At 41.6% G+C, this 22348-nt stretch overlaps 1 protein-coding gene across 20 annotated transcripts in view; it reads right to left on the reverse strand.

Annotated features, from left to right (window-relative positions):
• Window positions 1–22348, reverse strand: part of LOC106584181 (receptor-type tyrosine-protein phosphatase F) — a 423412-nt gene that overhangs the window by 60078 nt on the left and 340986 nt on the right. For all 20 annotated transcript variants that reach the window (XM_045706048.1, XM_045706041.1, XM_045706047.1 and 17 more), the window contains one exon: window positions 1919–2036. In XM_045706048.1, coding sequence (XP_045562004.1) covers window positions 1919–2036 — 118 coding nt within the window. The remainder of the gene's footprint in view (window positions 1–1918; window positions 2037–22348) is intronic.

Genomic DNA, 22348 nt, shown 5'->3' on the forward strand with positions numbered 1-22348 from the left:
GAGGGATTAGGATCATTAGGATAATGACATAAAAAACACTTAACAGTGACATAGAACACCCCTAATGGGCCCTGGTCAAAAGTAGTGCACTATATGGGGAACATGGTGCCATTTGGGAGGCAAAATTGTGAGCAGTCAGAGTAAAAGGGCAGTTTCAGGTCAAGCCAGTCAGAGTGAGTACTACTGCACATTCACCATTTATACTGTACATCCTAGTGTGTACATAGGGTGCATTTGGAAAGATTCAGACACCTTGACCTTTTCCACATTTTGTTACGTTGCAGCCTTATTCTAAAATGGAATAAAAATATTTCCCCCCCATCAATCTACACACAATACCCCATAATGACAAAGTAAAAACAGTTCTTTAGATTTTTTTGCTAATTTATATATATATAAAAAATAAACTGAAATTTCATAAGTATTCAGACCCTTTACTCAGGACTTTGTTGAAGCACCTTTGGCAGCGATTACAGACTTGAGTCTTCTTGGGTATGACACTACAAGCTTGGCACTACAAGCTTCTCCCATCCTTCTCTGCAGATCCTCTCAAGCTCTGTCAGGTTGGATGGGGAGGTCTCTCCAGAGATGTTTTATCGGGGTTCAAGTCCGGAGTCTAGCTGGGCCACTCAAGGACATTCAGGGACTTGTCCCGAAGCCACTCCTGCGTTGTCTTGGCTGTATGCTTAGGGTAATTGTCCTGTTGAAAGTTGAACTTTCGCCCCATTCTGAGGTCCTGAGCACTCTGGAGCCGGCTTTCATAAATTATCTCTATCTACCTTGCTCTGTTCATCTTTGCCTCGATCCTGACTAGTGTCCCAGTCCCTACCGCAGAAAAACATCCCCCATAGCATGATGCTGCCACCACCATGCTTCACCATAGAGATGTTGCCAGGTTTTCTCCAGATGTGGCACTTGGCATTCAGGCCAAAGAGTTACATTTTTTGGTTTCATCAGACCAGAGAATCTTGTTTCTCATGGACTGAGAGTCCCTTAGGTGCCTTTTGGCAAACTCCAAGGGGGCTGTCATGTGCCTTTTACTGAAGAGTGGCTTGATCGGTGGAGTGTTGCAGAGATGGTTGTCCTTCTGGAAGGTTCTCCTATTTCCACAGAGGAACTCTGGAGCTCTGTCAGAGTGACCATCGGGTTCTTGGTCACCTCCTTAACCAAGGTCCTTGTCCCCCGATTGCTCAGTTAGGCCGGACGGACAGCTATAGGAAGAGTCTTGGTGGTTCCAAACCTCATCCATTTAAGAGTGATGGAGGCCACTGTGTTCTTGCTGCAGAAATGTTTGGGTACCCTTCCCCAGATATGTGCCTCGACACAATCCTGTCTCTGAGCTCTACGAACAATTCCTTTGACCTTATGGCTTGGTTTTTGCTTTGACATGCACTGTCAACTGTGGTACCTTATACAGACAGTTGTGTGCCTTTCCAAATCATGCCCAATCAATAAAATTTACCACAGGTGGACTCCAATCAAGTTCTAGAAACAGCTCAAGGATGATTAATGGAAAGAGGATACACCTGAGCAAATTTTTTAAATACATTTGCAAAAATGTACATAAACCTGTTTTCGCTTTGTCATTATGGGGTATTGTGTGTATAATAAGGCTTTAACATAACAAAATGTGGAAAAAGGGAAGGGGTCTGAATACTTTCTGAATGCACTGTATCCGTTTTATTACTATGCATACTACTTTCTTCTATTTGTTATTTTATATTAGATATTGAAAAATGGTATACTGATATTGATGCTGCAGTGCCATTTTGGACAAACATTCTCTTTCACAATAACCACCTGATCAAGAAGGAGCAATGATTTAGCTGTACACACTTGCTCCTGTGTGTGTGTGTGTGTGTGTGTGTGTGTGTGTGTGTGTGTGTGTGTGTGTGTGTGTGTGTGTAGCTCTACACACCTGCTCCTGTTGTGGTGACCACCTTGGCCTTACTGCGTGCCCCATCCCCCTTGGTGGTGTAGGCTGCCACAGTGACAGAGTAGGTGGTCTCAGGGAGCAGGCCTGTTATGACAGTCTCCTGGTGGAGAGAAACGCACAAACAGCCCATGTCAGACTAATGCTATGATGAGATGATGCCTAACGCAATGGCTCAGCCTTCATCCACTGTACTGTGTTCAGTCCACTCCGGTAGGGTTAGGCAGTCAAGCGCACACGCACACACACCATTCGTCAGTGTAGCATTTGAAATACTCCCAAAGCATTGCATTTCTTTCTGAGAAATTGTTGCAAAGATGGTAAAAGAACAAACAAAGTACAAATGGATTGATAAGAAATAGAGAACAATTTTGGTACTCCCATGTTGCTGTGGTGATATAAGAGCTGAGATTAAACCATGCACACTCAGTGGCCAGTTTATAAGGTACACCACCACATGGTTCGCTCCTAGAAGTGAGTCACGTGGCCGAGGCTTGCTATATAAAGCAGGCAGACAGGTATTGAGGCATTCACTTACTGTTCGATTGAACGTCAGAATGGGCCAAAAGAGTGACCTAAGAAACTTTGAGCATGGTATGATCGGCAATGCCAGGCACGCCGTTTTCCAGTATCTCAGATATGGCCAGCTTCCTGGGCTTTTCACGCACGACAGTGTCTAGGGTTTACCGAGATGGTGCGACAAACAAAAAACATACATTCAGCGGCAGTCCTGTGGGAGAAAACAGCTCGTTGATAAGAGGTCGAAGGAGAATTGCAAGAATCATGCAAGCTAAAAGGCTGGCCACAAACAGGAAAATAGTGGCACAGTACAACGGTGGCGTGTAGAACGGCATCTCGGAACACACAACTCGTCTGTCCTTGTCACAGATGGGCTATTGCAGCAGACGACCACACCGGGTTCCACTCCTATCAGCTAAAAACAAGAAGCCACTCCAGTGGGCACGCAATCACCAACACTGGACAATTGAGGAGTGTAAAAACATTGCTTGTCCAACGAATCCTGGTTACTGTTACGTCATGCTGATGGCAGAGTGAGGATTTGGCGTAAGCAGCATGGCCCCATCCTGCCTGGTGTCAATGGTACAGGCTGGTGGCGGTGGTGTAATGGTGTGGGGAATGTTTTCCTGGCATATGTTAGGTCCCTTGATACCAATTGAGCAGCGTCTCCATGCCCCAAAGATTTCAGCCTGTTCTGGAGGCTAAGGAGGGTCCGACCCGGTACAAGATGGGTGTACCTATATACTGGCCACTGAGTGTATAAACTAACTGCGTTCATTGGATTATTGTAAGAGGGGTCAGCTTGGTACTCATAAACTGCTTGGGAAGAAATCTAAAACTGATCTGTCTTCAAGATGATCTGTCCTCATCGATATCTGTTCTCAAGATTGTCTGTACTCAAGATGCCGCCTCTACTTGTTCTACGTGATGAAGAGATACATATTCAATATGATTCACTTTAGTTACTATGTGTCTGTGTCCCTCAGGTGCAGAAACATTAACGTTTGGTTGTATTGTCTGATGGTAGGGTCATTGCTGTATTTTACAACTTACCCCAAACAAGGTTGCTGAAAGAGATATTGTCTGTGTGAAGGAAAAAGTACTGTTGCAATAACAGACATTTTAGAGTTGGATAGTACTCATCACTCATGTGGTTACTGTGTCTCAGTACTGTGTCTGAGTCATTTTCTAAATATCTCCTCATTCTTCATGATTTTTAGGTATACAATCCAGAAGAAAAAAAACAAGTACCCATATGGCTCTGGTCAAAATTAGTGCACTAGGGAACAGGGAGCCATTTGGGACACAAAACTAGTCAGACACTCTTGAAGGTAATTCAAAGTGTTCCAAGGTTTTCCCTATCTCTCTCTCTGACTGGGCAGAACCAAAGGCTTTAACTTCACTGGGTAGGGGGCAGCATTTGGAATTTTGGATGAAAAGCGTGCCCAAATTAAACTGCCTGCTACTCAGGCCCAGAAGCTAGGATATGCATTGGATAGAAAACACTCTAAAGTTTCCAAAACTGTTAAAAATAATGTCTGTGACTATAACAGAACTGATATGGCAGGCGAAAACCTGAGGAAAATCCATCCAGGAAGTACTATTATTTTGAAAGGCTGTTTTTACATTGAAAGCCTATCCACCATACAAAGACTTAGGACCCAGTTCACGATCTCTATGGCTTCTTCTACATGTGGCCAGTATTTAGGCATTGTTTCAGGCTTTTACTCTGAAAAATGAGGGAGATACAGCACTTCAATGAGTGGACAGTGGAAATTTCCAGACATGAGTCCACTGCGTGATCGGGAACGCACCTTTCTTGTTTCTCCTTTTCTATTGACGAAACTTTTGTCCGGTTGAAATATTATTGATTATTTATGACAAAAACAACCTGTGGATTGATTTTAAACATCGTTTGACATGTTTCTACGAACTTTTACTGTACTTTTTTAAACTTTTCGTCTGGATGTTGAGAGCGCGCTTTGTGCCTTTGGATTACTGAACTAAACGCACCAACAAAACAGAGGTTTTTGGACATAAACAGGGACATTATCGAACAAAACAAACATTTATTGTGTAACATGAAGTCCTGTGAGTGCCATCTGATGAAGATCATCAAAGGTTAGTGATTAATTTTATCGCTATTTCTGACTTTTGTGAGCCCTCTCCTTGGCTGGAAAATGGCTGTACGATTTTCTGTGACTAGGCGCTGACCTAACATAATCGTATAGTGTGCTTTCGCCGTAAAGCTTTTTTGAAATCGGACACTGTGGTTGGATTAACAAGAAGTGTATTTATAAAATGGTGTCTAATACTTGTATGTTAGAGGAATTTTAATATGGGATTTCTGTTGTTTTGAATTTGGCGCCCTGCAATTTCACTGGCTGTTGTCGAGGTAGCGTCCCACTGATACCAGAGAGGTTAAAGCAGTTTGTATCTAACTGTCAATTGTAGGCTATAACCCAAGCACACATACACAAACATACAGTACATGACAAAAATAAAACATGTAGATTTCTCTCTCTCACAGACACCCCCCCCCCCCTCACACACATCTACATCTAAGTGCACTCCATTTCAAAAGGAACTCATTAAACCGTCGACACCTAAGCCCATAAAAGACTTGGAGAGGTTTTTTTCTCCTCTGACTGAGCAGGGAGCCATGAGATGAGCGAGAGAGCGATGGGGAGGAGGGGAGTCAATTAAGATCAGAGGTATGTAATATGTTACAGCCTAGGTTCCTGCCTTTCTTGGGAGTTATCCTTGCCACTTTGCTTCTACATCTGCATTGCTTGATCTATGGGGTTTTAGGCTGGGTAGCTGTATAGCACTGTTTCACATTGGTTTCATAAAATACATTTGATTGACGTCCCAAATATTATCCTATTCCCTATATAGTGCACTACGCTTTTAGAAGAAATGGTTCCAAAAGGGTTCTTTGCGGAGGGATAGGGTTCTTCCATGATTGTTTTGATCAGAATAACCATTTTTTGGAAGACAATGTCACGACTTCCGCCGAAGTCGGGTCCTCTCCTTGTTCAGGCGGTGCTCGGCGGTCGGTGTCGCCGGTCTTCTAGCCATCATCGATCCAGTTATCATTTTCCATGTGTTTTGTCTTGTTTTTCCTCGCAACTGGTTTCAATTCCCTCAATTACTTGTGTATTTAACCCTCTGTTCCCCCCCATGTCTTTGTGTGGGATTGTTTATTGTAGTGCTTGTGCACGTTCCCCGTGAGAACACAACGGGTTATTTTTGTGCCCATTTATCTTGTTGTTCTGGATGCTGTTGGTTTTGCTTAATAAATCTCCGGTTATTACCCAGTTCTGCTCTCCTGCGACTGACTTCTCTGCCGGCAATTACGCACCCCGCTACAGACAAGGGTTCTTTGTAAGGCTCTTTCTCTCTAGAACCTTTAAATCCTAAACAACATGTTTTGGAAGAAAGGGTTCTTTGATATTCTTTGGAAGGCAAGAAGGCAAGGTGAGAAGGGTTCTACATAGAACCATATATAATATTTCCCAGCATGCTCTATTGCAGGGAGATTTTCATACAGTATCAGTCGAAAGTTTGGAAACGCCTACTCATTCCAGTGTTTTTCTTAATTTTTTACTATTTTCTACATGGTAGAAAAATAGTGAAGACATCAACACTCTGAAATAACACATATGGCATCATGTAGTAACCAAAAAAGTCTTAAATCAAAATATATTATATATTTGAGATTCTTCAAAGTAGCCAACATTTCATTTGATGACAGCTTTGCACACTCTTGGCATTCTCTCAACCAGCTTCATGAGGTAGTCACCTGGAATGCATTTCAATTTACAGGTGTGTCTTGTTAAAAGTTAATTTGTGGAATTTCTTTCCTTCTTAATGCGTTTGAGCCAATCAGTTGTGTTGTGACAAGGTAGGGGTGGTATAAGAAGATAGCCCTATTTGGTAAATGACCAAGTCCATATTATGGCAAACACAGCTTAAATAAGCAAAGAGTAATGACTGTCCATCATTACTTTAAGACCAGGTCAGTTCATCTGGAAAATGTCAAGAGTTTCTTCAAGTGCAGTCTCAAAAACCATCAAGCGTTATGATGAAACTAGCTCTCATGAGGACCACCACAGGAAAGGAAGACCCAGAGTTTCCTCTGATGCAGAGGATAAGTTCATTAGAGTTACCAGCCTCAGGAATTGCATCCCAAATAAATGCTTCACAGAGTTCAAGTAACACACACATCTCAACATCAACTGTTCAGAGGAGACTGTGTGAATAAAGCCTTCATGGTCAAATTTCTGCAAATATATTTCTTGGGCCAAGAAACACAAGCAATGGACATTAGACTGGTGGGAATTTGGCCTTTGGTCAGATGAGTTCAAATTTGAGATTTTTGGTTACAACCGTTGTGTCTTTGTGAGACACAGAGTAGGACACCGGTGCCCCCGCACATTGACTCTGTACCGGTACCCCCTGTATATAGCCCCGCTATTGTTATTTACTGCTGCTCTTTAATGATTTGTTATTCTTATCTCTTACTTTTTTTGTAGGTATTTTCTTAAACTCTCTGGGCTAAAAACGTACCCAATTTAAGCTGGTTACTACTCTTGCCCAGAAACGAGAATATGCATATTATTAGTAGATTTGGATAGAAAACACTCTAAAGTTTCTAAAACTGTTTGAATGGTGTCTGTGAGTATAACAGAACTCATATGGCAGGCAAAAACCAGAGAAGATTCCAAGTGGGAAGTGGCCTGTCTGCGATTTTGTAGTTCTCCTTTTGCTTGTCTATCGAAACTACAGGATCCGTGGGGTTATGTTGCACTTTCTAAGGCTTCCATTGGCTCTCTAAAGCCGCCAGAAAGTGGATTGGGGCGTCTCCTGTCTCTGGGCAAAGTATAGTAACTCAGTTTGTCAGTGGTCTGCCTGAGGACAAAGGGAATGGAAATGCGCTTTCACGAGACCTCGCCATTTTTCTCTTCCTATTTGAATGAATACAGCATTGTCCAGTTGGAATATTATCGCTATTTTACGAGAAAAATACCATAAAAATTTATTTTAAACAGCGTTTGACATGCTTCTAAGTACGGTAAAGGAACATTTTGAAATGTTTTGTCTCGAAATGCGCTCGCGCGTTACCCTTTGGAAAGTGACCTGAATGCATGAACAAAACGGGGATATTTGCACATAACTATGGATTATTTGGAACAAAAACAACATTTGTTGTGGAAGTAGCAGTCCTGGGAGTGCATTCTGATGAAGAACAGCAAAGGTAATCCAATTTTTGTAATAGTAATTCTGAGTTTAGGTTGCCCCGAACTTGGCGGGTGTCAAATTAGCTAGCCATGATGGCTGAGCTATGTACTCAGAATATTGCAAAATGTGCTTTTGCCGAAAAGCTATTTTAAAATCTGACATAGCAATTGCATAAAGGAGTTCTGTATCTATAATTCTTAAAATAATTGTTATGTATTTTGTCAACGTTTATCATGAGTAATTTAGTAAATTCACCGGAGGTTTTTGGTGGGAATACAAACAAAACATGCATGTATTGTATAACATAATGTTCTAGGAGTGTCATCTGATGAAGATCATCAAAGGTTAGTGCTGCATTTAGCTGTGTTTGGGTTTTTGTGACATATATGCTTGCTTGAAAAATGGCTGTGTGGTTATTTGTGTCTATGTACTCTCCTAACGTAATCTAATGTTTTGCTTTCGCTGTAAAGCGTTTTTGAAATCGGACAATGTGGTTAGATTAACGAGAGTCTTATCTTTCAAATGGTGTAAAATAGTTTGAAATATTGAAATTATTGCATTTTTGAGGTATTTGTATTTCGCGCCATGCGATTCCACTGGCTGTTGAATAGAGTGGGATGCTAACGTCCCACCTAGCCCATTGAGGTTAACTGCATTATTCGTTAAGGGCTTGTAAGTAAGAATTTCACTTTAAGGCCTACTACACCTGTTGTATTCGGCGCATGTGACAAATTAAATATCTCCACTTGTGGTTTCCAACGTGAACCATGGAGTAGGAGGTGCGAGGGTGTGCTTTGCTGGTGACACTGTCAGTGATTTATTTAGAATTCAAGGCACTCTTTACCAGCATGGCTACCACAGCATTGTTGCTGCAATATTCCACCCCTTCTGGTTTGCGCTTAGTGGGACTATAATTTATTTTTCAAAAGGACAATGACCCAACACACTTCCAGGCTGTGTAAGAGCTATTTGACCAAGAAGGAAAGTGATGGAGTGCTGCAACAGATGACCTGGCCTCCACAACAACCTGACCTCAACCCAATTGAGATGGTTTGGGATGAGTTGGACTGCAGAGTGAAGGAAAAGCAGCTAACAAGTGCTCAGCATATGTGGGAACTCCTTCAAGACTGTTGAAAACGTTTTCCAGGTGAAGCTGGTTGTCCAAAGCTGTCATCAAGGTAAAGGGTGGATACTTTTAAGAATCTCAAATATAAAATATATTTTTAACACTTTTTTGGTTACTACATAATTCCATATTTGTTATTTGACAGTGTTGATGTCTTCTCTATTATTTTACAATGTAGACGACAGTAAAAATAAAGAAAAACCCTTGAATGGGTAGGTGCAAAAACTTTTGACTGGTACTGTAATTGTTTGATTTACTGTAATTTGTCATTTTGCATGTACATTGATTGGTTGATTAATTTCATGCTACACAAAACATATAAATAACATACAGTTTTCTGAACTAATTCAATCTGTTAGAATTTATTGCACTCGTTACTGAGATGGTTGTTCCTGTTTAGATGATTGAGGTAGTCTCAGTATTCAATCTTCTCTACTCTGGCAGTCATTCTGAATGTAGGTTATGGGTAACTAACAATTACAGTTGTTGGATATTCTAACTCTGTCTGGATTCCAATAGGAATCACACATCACTTTGCAAGCCAGCATAATGTGACTTGCAGGCCTGATATGGCCTGTAACCAGGAGATTCCTAACATCACTGTGTTAGGGTATAACTAGCTCAGTTGGTAGCTCAGTTGGTACAGCATGGTGTTTGCAATGCCAGGGTTGTGGGTTCGATTCCCACGGGGGGCCAGTATAAAAAAAAAAAAAAGGAAAAAAATGTATGAAATTGTATGAAATGTATGCATTCACTACTGTAAGTCGCTCTGGATAAGAGCGTCTGCTAAATGACTAAAATGTAAATGTAAACTAGGTCCTCAAAGAAAGGCTTTATTATTTACAGTATGTATTGTCATAAATATGTATATTTTAAAGGCTAATAAGGCTGGTGGAACCATTCGAAAAACCCTCCAAATATAAAACAGTTCACTGGCAGAACCCTCCATAGAGAGTTCTAGGTAGAACCATATACAGGGGGTTCTTTGAAGAACCCTAAATAAAGAGTTTTAGTCAGAACCCTCTGCAAAGGGTTCTACCCAGCACAAAAAAAGTATTCCCCTATGGGGACAAACTGAAGAATCCTATATGGTTCTACACAGCACCTCTTTTTTCTTAGAGTGTACTTTTGACAAGGGCCCATAGGGACACAGGAATGCTTTTGACCAGGGCCCATAGGGACACAGGCATGCAAGTAGTGCAATATCAAGGGAATAGTGTGTCATTTGTGATGAATGAGCTTCAGACAGAAGATCAAAAGTCAGAGACAGGAGGTGGGTTTCCAACTGAGAACACCCAGAGAGACTCATCCACCCATCCTTCTATCGCTCCATCTCATTGGCCCATCAGCCTACCACCCATGGCGCCTGCTTGTAAGTGCCTGGGGCATGGAGCTCAGCACAGCCCTCCGAGAGCAGATGAGATAACAGACCAAGAAACTGCAGCTAGCAACCACAGGAATGACATGGTCAGCTTCGCTTCCCAGAGCCCAAACAAATCTTTAATTATGATTTCATGGCTATAGCCTCTCACATCTTTATTGCATGATAATCATAAAAAAGAAGGCTCTTCCCTTTCTGATAATTATGATGTAGCCATGTAATCACAGACATGCTACTGAGCAAAGATCGCCCACTTAGGGTTTAAGAAGCAGCCATCTCATCTTCCGGGGTGGGGGGGTGGGGGTTCAAGATGAGAGGGAATACGAGTCATCTGAAGCTATTCATTTTCTTTTAAAAGCCTCATTATTTTTATCGTACAGGATTCCTTTTTAGTTTCGGTGCTGGAGTGGTTTCTCTCTTTCATTTGGAATAAAAATCTAATCAGGCTCTTCTCTCTTATTCAAATGCAGAGGGATGGGGGGAGGAGGGGGTGAGAAGGGGAGGGAGGAATATCGGGTTCTCTGGGAATGTAGGGATGAAATAGATTAAACATTTAACATTAAGACAGATTGCATCCCAAATGGCACCCGATTCCCCTTTTGGACTCTGGTCAAAAGTAGTGCACTATGAAGGGAATATGGTGCCATTTGGGACGCAGACAAGACATGATGAAAGATTCTATTCTGCATCCAAGGGAACTCTGTCCTGGCTTGTTTAACTGAAGCCAATCAAGTTGTCTTGACTTCCAGTTCCAGTAGACTCCAGATCAAACGCTCTGGTCCTCTCCACCTACTTCTTCCACCCCTCTATTCCACCTCCTCCTTCCACTTACCTATTCCACCGTCCTCCTTTTTCTAAACCTCCACCCTATATCACCAGGGGTTCCTACAATGTGAAATCCAAGTGTTTAGGATCTGAACACATAACTAAACACTTTTCTGCACTTTTTAAACACGACAAGGCATTTATAATTTCAATAAAAACACGTCACAGTGTTTGGATTGTAAACACCAAAACATGTTTATTCATTGTCAGTGGCGATTTTAGCATGTACATCTTGGTGGGGTAACAACAAAAAATTGTTGGGGACTCATGCCAGCAAAGTCACTACACAACAACAAACAATTAATTAATTGCACTATAACGGTGACAAACTGTGCCCACAAGCTGTTAGGGCCTACATAAAGCTGTCCCAACAGCAGAGTCACAACAGCAGTCCCAAAACCTTACCACTGCTACACCTGGCTATCAGCAGAGCCTTGTCTGGCAGCAAAACAGTGCATTCAGCCTCATTTACTGCCTTTTAAAAAACCATCAGATTTTGCTGAGTTGCTTAAACAAATGTGGTTTCTACTGACAATTGAGATGAACAAACTATGACATAAGGGGACGACAAGCAGATAAGAGGCAATCTGTAATTCCGATTAACCTGTTATGGCTAGGGGGCAGTATTTTCACGGCCGGATAAAAAACGTACCCGATTTAATCTGATTATTACTCCTGCCCAGAAACTAGAATATGCATATAATGATTAGCTTTGGATAGAAAACACTCCAAAGTTTCTAAAACTGTTTGAATGGTGTCTGTGAGTATAACAGAAAAAAATGTATGAAATTGTATGAAATGTATGCATTCACTACTGTAAGTCGCTCTGGATAAGAGCGTCTGCTAAATGACTAAAATGTAAATGTAAAAATGATTCCATGCAGGAAGTGCCCTGTCTGACAATTTCTTGGCCTTCTTGATTATCTCTATCCATTACAGGGGATCTCTGCTGTTACGTGACACTTCCTACGGCTCCCATGGGCTCTCAGAAGGCGGCAAAAAGCTGAATCGTGGCTTTGCAGGCCCTGGTTGAAAAAAAGTAGCGCGTTTGGATAGTGGCTGCTCACAGTACTGTGAGACTCAGGCGCGTGCACGAGGGGACTCCATGTTTTATCTTTGAACGAAAACCACCGCTCCCGGTCGGAATATTATCGCTTTTTTACGAGAAAAATTGCATAAAAATGTATTTTAAACAGCGGTTGACATGCTTCGAAGTACGGTAATGGAATATTTAGATTTTTTTTGTCACGAAATGCGTCATGCGCGTGACCCTTATTTACACTTCGGATAGTGTCTTGAACGCACGAACAAAACGCAGCTATTTGGATATAACTATGGATTATTTTGAACCAAACCAACATTTGTTATTGAAGTAGAAGTCCTGGGAGTGCATTCTGACGAAGAACACCAAAGGTAATCAAACTTTTCTAATAGTAAATCTGACTTTGGTGAAGGCTAAACTTGCTGGGTGTCTAAATAGCTAGCCCGTGATGCCGGGCTATGTACTCAGAATATTGCAAAATGTGCTTTCACCGAAAAGCTATTTTCAAATCGGACACCTCGATTGCACAAAGGAGTTCTATATCTATAATTCTTAAAATAATTGTTATGTTTTTTGTGAACGTTTATCGTGAGTAATTTAGTAAATTCACCGGCAGTGTTCGTTGGGAATGCTAGTCACATGCTAGTCACATGCTAATGTAAAAAGCTGGTTTTTGATATAAATATGAACTTGATTGAACAAAACATGCATGTATTGTATAACATAATGTCCTAGGGTTGTCATCTGATGAAGATCATCAAAGGTTAGTGCTGCATTTAGCTGTGGTTTTGTTTTTTGTGACATTATATGCTAGCTTGAAAAATGGGTGTCTGATTATTTCTGGCTGGGTACTCTGCTGACATAATCTAATGTTTTGCTTTCGCTGTAAAGCCTTTTTGAAATCGGACAGTGTGGTTAGATAAAGGAGAGTCTTGTCTTTAAAATGCTGTAAAATAGTAATATGTTTGAAAAATTGAAGTTTTTGTATTTTTGAGGAATTTGTAATTCGCGCCACGGCTATCATTGGATATTGGAGCAGGTGTTCCGCTAGCGGAACGTCTAGATGTAAGAGGTTAAGACATTAATGAGTGAGCTAGGACGGACGTAGTCAATGTAAATATTTGTTAAGCACTTTTTAAATGTACAGCGACAGAATTCAGAACTGCACACCAAGTCAGAACCATAGGATAAATAAAGGGGGCATAAAAGCAGACAATAAAAGCTCTTACAATATTCAAAGATGACATTTCCCTAAAACAGGTTATAGGCTACATGTGCACCACCAAGTCAGAACAGTAGGTGAAATTAGGAGGGGAAAAGGGAGCAAATGATTAGGGTGAGGCACATGGGCTACTAACAGTTTAATACACATCATACACTTAGTATTACTTTCTTAGCTACAGTATAGGTACAGTGAGGGAAAAAAGTATTTGATCCCCTGCTGATTTTGTACGTTTGCCCACTGACAAAGAAATGATCAGTCTATAATTTTAATGGTAGGTTAATTTGAACAGTGAGAGACAGAATAACAACAAAAATATCCAGAAAAACGCATGTCAAAAATGTTATGAATTGATTTGCATTTTAATGAGGGAAATAAGTATTTGACCCCCTCTCAATCAGAAAGATTTCTGGCTCCCAGGTGTCTTTTATACAGGTAAAAAGCTGAGATTAGGAGCACACTCTTAAAGGGAGTGCTCCTAATCTCAGTTTGTTACCTGTATAAAAGACACCTGTCCACAGAAGCAATCAATCAATCAGATTCCAAACTCTCCACCATGGCCACGACCAAAGAGCTCTCCAAGGATGTCAGGAACAAGATTGTAGACCTACACAAGGCTGGAATGGGCTACAAGACCATCGCCAAGCAGCTTGGTGACAAGGTGACAACAGTTGGTGCGATTATTCGCAAATGGAAGAAACACAAAAGAACTGTCAATCTCCCTCGGCCTGGGGCTCCATGCAAGATCTCACCTCGTGGAGTTGCAATGATCATGAGAACGGTGAGGAATCAGCCCAGAACTACACGGGAGGATCTTGTCAATGATCTCAAGGCAGCTGGGACCATAGTCACCAAGAAAACAATTGGTAACACACTACGCCGTGAAGGACTGAAATCCTGCAGTGCCCACAAGGTCCCCCTGCTCAAGAAAGCGCATATACATGCCTATCTGAAGTTTGCCAATGAACATCTGAATGATTCAGAGGACAACTGGGTGAAAGTGTTGTGGTCAGATGAGACCAAAATGGAGCTCTTTGGCATCAACTCAACTCGCCGTGTTTGGAGGAGGAGGAATGCTGCCTATGACCCCAAGAACACCATCCCCACCGTCAAACATGGAGGTGGAAACATTATGCTTTGGGGGTGTTTTTCTGCAAAGGGGACAGGACAACTTCACCGCATCAAAGGGACGATGGACGGGGCCATGTACTGTCAAATCTTGGGTGAGAACCTCTTTCCCTCAGCCGGGGCATTGAAAATGGGTCGTGGATGGATATTCCAGCATGACAATGACCCAAAACACACGGCCAAGGCAACAAAGGAGTGGCTCAAGAAGAAGCACATTAAGGTCCTGGAGGGGCCTAGCCAGTCTCCATACTTCAATCCCATAGAAAATCTGTGGAGGGAGCTTAAGGTTCGAGTTGCCAAACGTCAGCCTTGAAGCCTTAATGACTTGGAGAAGATCTGCAAAGAGGAGTGGGACAAAATCTCTCCTGAGATGTGTGCAAACCTGGTGGCCAACTACAAGAAAGGTCTGACCTCTGTGATTGCCAACAAGGGTTTTGCCACCAAGTACTAAGTCATGTTTTGCAGAGGGGTCAAATACTTATTTCCCTCATTAAAATGTAAATCCATTAATAACATTTTTGACATGCGTTTTTCTGGATTTTTTTGGTTGTTATTCTGTCTCTCACTGTTCAAATATTAAAATTATAGACTGATCATTTGTTTGTCACTGGGCAAACGTACAAAATCAGCAGGAGATCAAATACTTTTTTCCCTCACTGTATCTCACTGGCATATTACTTCATTTATGTAGCAGTGTACAATACATTTTTGCCTCACCTTGTTGTGCTGTGCTCATTTGAAAAGGAAGGTGACGTGGGAGTTCTTCATGGGCAAATTTTGTCATCAAACTTGGTCATCAAAGTCTAGCATTTTCTGGATTTATGGTGCTTTCAAGTCAACTGGGAACTAAGAAAAAACAGGGTTGAATCATGATGACGTCAGTGATCTCCAGGTCGCAGCTCTAGAAAGAGGCCCGAGTTCCCGGCTTGGAATTCCGAGTGGGATGACCTTTCAAAATGTATTTTCCCAGTCGGAGCTCGTTTATTCCCGAAATCCCAGTTGTCTTGAACTCACTGAAGTCAGATTTCCCAGTTCCAAGTTAAACAGTTGTTTTGAGCACGGCAGAAATTATGCTGGATTGACAACATGGCCAATGTTGAATATTTGTCATTTTAAGCTTGGAAAATAGACCACCCTTAAAGCCAGAAATGGGACCACACACCCACTCCATTGAATAGCAGGCTAGTGATTGTTTTGCAATGCTTGCAGTTAGCCACTGATTCCTTCCAAACCACTCAATGCTGAATTTGCGATTTCCAACTTGTTGTCTTATGTTTATGTCCAATGGCCGATGAGCACCGATACATTTTTTCTAGAATTTCTCTTCATTAATTCTGTTCATAGGACATGGATAAAAAATGATTTGCCAGTATATTGTCGACTTGATTCATGATGATAACTGCTAACTAAGATTTTGAAAGTATGATGTTGACATGATCAGTTCAATCAAAGCTACTGTAGATATAACGGGATTTGACATCATTTTATCAATGGCATTGAGCCTTTTTGGCAGTGACGTAGTGTCCCCATGAGTGACATAACACTAAGCCAATCACGGCACAACAAGAGAACATTACCAACCCCTACGCTCTGTATTTTCTACCGGCTGCCCCCACACCACCACAGAAAGCACTAAGCTAGGCTGAAAGACCTGCATTTTGGAGCGGCCTTAATTAAGAAATCAAAAAACAAACCATGTTTGTATGTGGCTTTAACTCAATGATTATTATTATTATACATTGTTTGAAAACTGATGTTATATCCCAAAATAATATGCAAAAAAGGCAACCCTACCAGTCAAAAGTTTGGACACACCAAAGGGTTTTTCTTTATTTTTACTATTTTTCTACATTGTAGAAAAATAGTGAAGACATCAAAACTATGAAATAACACATATGGAGTCATGTAGTAACCAAAACGTGTTAAACAAATCTAATTTTATATTTGACATTCTTCAAAGTAGCCACCCTTTGCCTTGAGGACAGCTTTGCACACTCTTGGCATTCTCTCAACCAGCTTCATGAAGTAGTCACCTGGAATGTTAATTTGTGGAATTTATTTCCTTCTTAATGCGTTTGAGCTAATCAGTTGTGTGGTGACAAGGTAGGGGTGGTATACAGAATATAGCCCTATTTGGTAAAAGACCATGTCCATATTATGGCAAGAACAGCTCAAATAAGAAAAGAGAAACAACAGTCCATCATTACTTTAAGACATGAAGGTCAGTCAATCCGGAACATTTCAAGAACTTTGAAAGTTTCTTCAAGTTCGGTAGCAAAAACCATCAAATGCTATGATGAAACTGGCTCTCATGAGGACCGCCACAGGAAAGGAAGACCCAGAGTTACCTCTGCTCCAGAGGATAAGTCCATTAGAGTAAACTGCACCTCAGATTGCAGCACAAATAAATGCTTCACAGAGTACAAGTAACAGACACATGTCAACATCAAATGTTCAGAGGAGACTGCGTGATTCCGGCTTTCATGGTCGAATTTCTGCAAAGAAACCACTACTAAAGGACACCAATGAGAAGAAGAGACTTAGGCCAAGAAACATGACCAATGGACATTAGAAAAACTGTCCTTTGGTATGATGAGTGCAAATTAGAGATTTTGGATTCCAACCACAGAGTAGGTGAATGGATGATCTCCGGATGTGTAGTTCCCACCGTGAAGCATGGAGGAGGAGCTGTGATGTTGTGGGGTGCTTTGCTGGTGACACTGTCTGTGATTTATTAAGAATTCAAGGCACCCTTAACCAGCATGGCTACCACAGCATTCTGTAGTGATATGCCATCCCATTTTGTTTGCGTTTTTCAACAGAACAATGACCCAACACACCTCCAGGCTGTGTGAGTGCTATTTGACCAAGAAGGAGAGTGATGGAGGGCTGCATCAGATGACTTGGCCTCACAATCACCGGACTTCAACCCAATTGAGATGGTTTGGGATGAGTTGACCCAAAAAGTGAAGGAAAGCAGCCAACAAGTGCTCAGCATATGTGGGAACTCCTTCAAGACTGTTGGAAAAGTTTTCCAGGTGAAGCTGGTTGTCCAAAGCTGTCATCAAGGCAAAGGGTGGATACTTTTAGGAATCTCAAATATAAAACATATTTTGATTTGTTTAACACTTTCTTGGTTATACATGATTCCATGTGTTATTTCAAACCCTTGAATTATTAGGTGTGTCCAAATCCTGACATTTAATCCTAGTAAAAATTCCCTGTCTTAGGTCAGTTAGGATCACCACTTTATTTTAAGAATGTGAAATGTAAGAATAATAGTAGAGAGAATGACTTATTTCAGCTTTTATTTCTTTCATCACATTCACAGTGGGTCAGAAGTTTACATACACTCAATTAGTATTTGGTAGCATTGCCTTTAAATTGTTTAACTTGGGTCAAACATTTCGGGTAGCCTTCCACAAGCTTCCCACAATAAGTTGGGTGAATTTTGGCCCATTCCTCCTGACAGAGCTGGTGTAACTGAGTCAGGTTTGTAGGCCTCCTTGCTCGCACACACTTTTTCAGTTCTGCCCACAAATGTTCTATAGGATTGAGGTCAGGGCTTTGTGATGGCCACTCCAATACCTTGACTTTGTTGTCCTTCAGCCATTTTGCCACAACTTGGGAAGTATGCTTGGGGTCATTGTTCATTTGGAAGGCCCATTTGCGACCAAGCTTTAACTTCCTGACTGATGTCTTGAGATGTTGCTTCAATATATCCAATATATTTTCCTCCCTCATGATGCCATCTATTTTGTGAAGAGCACCAGTCCCTCCTGCAGCAAAGCACCCCCCAACATTGGCAACATGATGCTGCCAACAGTGCTTCACAATTGGGATGGTGTTCTTCGGCTTGCAAGCCTCCCCCTTTTTACTCCAAACATAATGATCATTATGGCCAAACAGTTCTAATTTTGTTTCATCAGACCAGAGGATATTTCTCCAAAAAGTACGATCTTTGTCCCCATGTGCAGTTGCAAACCGTAGTCTGGCTTTTTTATGGCGGTTTTGGAGCAGTGGCTTCTTCCTTGCCGAGCTGCCTTTCAGATTATGTTGATATAGGACTGTGGATACAGATACTTTTGCACCTGTTTCCTCCAGCATCTTCACAAGGTCCTTTGCTGTTGTTTGGTGATTGATTTGCACTTTTTGCACCAAAGTACGTTCATCTCTAGGAGACAGAACACATCTCCTTCCTGAGCGCTATGACGGCTGTGTGGTCCCATTGTGTTTATACTTGCGTACTATTGATTGTACAGATGAACGCTGTACCTTCAGGCGTTTGGAAATTGCTCCCAAGGAAGAACCAGACTTGTGGAGGTCTACAATTTTTTGAGGTCTTGGCTGATTTCTTTTGATTTTCCCATGATGTCAAGCGAAGAGGCACTGAGGTTGAAGGTAGGCCTTGAAATACATCCACAGGTACACCTCCAATTGACACAAATTATGTCAATTAGCCTATCAGAATCTTCTAAAGCCATGACATCATTTTCTGGAATTTTCCAAGCTGTTTAAAGGCACAGTCAACTTAGTGTATGTAAACTTCTGACCCACTGGAATTGTGATACAGTGAATTATAAGTGAAATAATCTGTCTGTAAACAATTGTTGGTAAAATTATTTGTGTCATGCAGAAAGTAGATGTCCTATCCGACTTGCCAAAACTATAGTTGTGGAGTGGTTGAAAAACGAGTTTTAATGACTCCAACTTTAAGTCTATGTAAACTTCTGACTTCAACTGTACATAAGGTCACTTAGAAATGTCCTTGTTTTTGCACGTTGTGTTAGCTAACCTAAGTTTATCATTTTAAAAGGCTAATTGATCATTAGAAAACCCTTTTGCAATTGTGTTAGCACAGCTGAAAACTGTTGTTCTGATTAAAGAAGCAATAAAACTGGCTTTCTTTAGACTAGTTGAGTATCTGGAACATTGTGGGTTCGATTACAGGCTCAGAATGGCCACAAAGTACTTTCTTCTGAAACTCGTCAGTCAGCGTTGTACGAGATCTTTAGTTTCTTAGCAATTTCTCACATTGCTTCATTTCTCGGAACAAGAATAGGCTGACGTGTTTCAGAAGAAAGTTCGGAACGCTTAGGATATACAGTATAGGTGTTCACAACTGAACAGGACATTTGATTGAAAGTAGTGGGAGACACATTACTAGGTCTGGACAGAAAATTACACACAAATAAACCACATTGACACCTTTTTTTTCTTGGGAACCAAAACAAAAGAAGATTTACAGCAGTAATGCCTCAGAGACGAGAGGTGCTGCTGGTTCTCACGCAACATGATGACACTACTGAGCCATGGAGAGAGTGCTGCCAAGACACACACACCTGCTCGCAAGTATTCACACACACACACCTCCCCACACACACAAAAATCGACCTGCAACAAAACATGCTGGGAAATATGATAATGAGGCCCCACCCACGTCTTTTTCACTCAGAGAGTTACTCACACAGTCGAGTAACAATAACACCATGAGATTTAAAATATTTCTTGAATCAAATGTCCTGTTTCGTTATGCTGAAATGTAGGTAAGGTGACTGACATTCCTAACACTGATCTGAATAAAAGGTATAGAAAGTTACATCAATGACTAAATGCACTCTAAAAAGGACGATGGGAAAGTAAACACTAGTGTTTAAAATCTGAACACTTAGGCTATACTGTATAGGTGTTCTCCTGGTTGGAAACTGACTGGAAAAAGCTGACTATCATGTTTTAATCTTGCATTCTAAACGCCTGTGTTTAAGATGAGAACACCTATCGGCACATCTACATTTCTAATATTTCAGTTTTAAACACTGACGTTTAGGTTATAAATGTGTCACGTTATGTTTTTTTCTCACTGCCTTACAGTTACATGACTATCAGGCCTAATTAGCAACTATACAGCTGAGTTGGTGTTCACATGGGAGCTCTGAACAGTCACTTTGGTGTTTTATAAATTTTTAGTTATTGCCTGAGAATAGCTCTATGATGACAAAGTGGCGAACATAAAGGGTGTGTTCGTAAATTCAATCTGGATTGCCAGAGTGTGCTCAGAGTGCGCTCTGCGCGTTCGTAAATTCAGAGCGTTGTGAAGTTGTCCATTTGTAAATTCAGAGTGTTTCGCTCTCGGAGAGTTCAGAGCGCACACTGGGCGCTCTTGGGAGGAATAGGGTTGAATCTGAGCGTTCTGACCTCACAACGGAAGTCCAGCACCCAAGCTAACTGGCTAACATTGGCTGGCTTGCTAGCTACTTCCAGTCACAAATAAGAGAAGAACTCACTCTGACCATTTCACTCACCCTAGCAGAGCTGGTTAGGCTGTTTTCATGTTATCCAGAGGGTTAGTGACTGTGCTGCTGGCAACAATTTAATGACGCTTTTTTACTGACGTTTACTGACACCGGCCATATTCAACGGGTTTTGAGCGTTCGTAAATTAATCCGTTATTTTGCACTCTGGCACACTCATACGAGAGTGCTCAGAAATCGGAGTAGATAGCCAGAGTGAATTTACGAACGCACCCAAAGTAAGAAACATTCTAATCAGAGAATGCGTAGAATCTCCATAGCCTAATACAGTATCTTAAATTCTGAAACTACCTTGACGTAATGAGTGATGCATCAATGTTCCATTAGTGGCCCATTATTGACACATATCTCATATATAAGTGTGATGGGTTCTGGGAAACTGAAGATAAATTCATTTGGATCTGTGGTTGTGGTTCCATAAGTAGCCACAGAAAAGAGGCAAAGAGAAGGCAGGAAGCCCTAGCTCCTGCTCCTAAAACTCTGTGCTTAGTCTGCAGACTCTGAACTGACAATCTGGAGTTGTCACTACCTGTTTGGCATTAGGAACAGATGCTCCAGTCAGTCTGATACCTTTTTCTTTCCCCTCACAGACAATGTAAAAAGCTCCGGAGCAGACATTTCCAGTCCCAGGGGGAGTTTCTGTGCTGTTAGAGCTGGATTTCCCTTTGACACTTTAAGGTGAGTCAGGGACCTCTGTCTCTACTAGGACGGTATCAGAATATGAAGTGAGATACACACGCACAGGAGCACGCACATATGCTGGAACACACACACACACACACACACACACACACACACACACACACACACACACACACACACACACACACACACACACACACACACACACACACACACACACACACACACACTCTCAATTGGCCAACAACAACAATACATAACATTATAAAAACAAACAAACAAACACATCATAACAGTATGCATCACTGAGCCGTGTGCAACTTCCATTACAGCATATAAACATACCGGAAAAGGAGTTCACAGGACAGTCAATTTGCGGGAGACATAGTGTATTCAACAACACAGCATAACATTAAGTTCAGCAGCCCTCACACAGTCCCAGTGGCTACCACAACTGTAAATCCACTTCTTACTAAAAGCAAAATGTGGTTGAGGTGATTCAAGTGTGGCAGCGGAGAGCTCTGGACTCAGGAGCCTCTGTTAGCTAAAGTTGTGATTCTGTTTTCTGTTTGACAGAGCACAGCAAGGTTCAGGACTATTGTAACACAACACGCAGGCCTGTTTGTATGTGTGTGTGTGCACGTGCGTGCCTGTTTGCACACCCATACCTTACCTGGGAGGTAGACAGAGAGCTAGACAGGTATTCATCTGACTGGGGAAAGTAGTGGGAGACACATTACTCGGTCTGGCCAGAAAATTACACACAAATAAAACACCTTTTTTTTCTTGGGAACCAAAACAAAAGAAGATTTACAGCAGTAATGCCTCAGAGACGAGAGGTGCTGCTGGTTCTCACGCAACACGACGACACTACTGAGCCATGGAGAGAGTGCTGCCAAGACACACACACCTGCGTGCAAGTCTGGACACACGCACACACACCTCCCCCACGCACACAAGCAGGTATTCACACGC

The sequence above is a fragment of the Salmo salar genome, chromosome ssa23 (genome assembly GCF_905237065.1).
Source record: "Salmo salar chromosome ssa23, Ssal_v3.1, whole genome shotgun sequence".
NCBI classification, from domain to species: domain Eukaryota; kingdom Metazoa; phylum Chordata; class Actinopteri; order Salmoniformes; family Salmonidae; genus Salmo; species Salmo salar.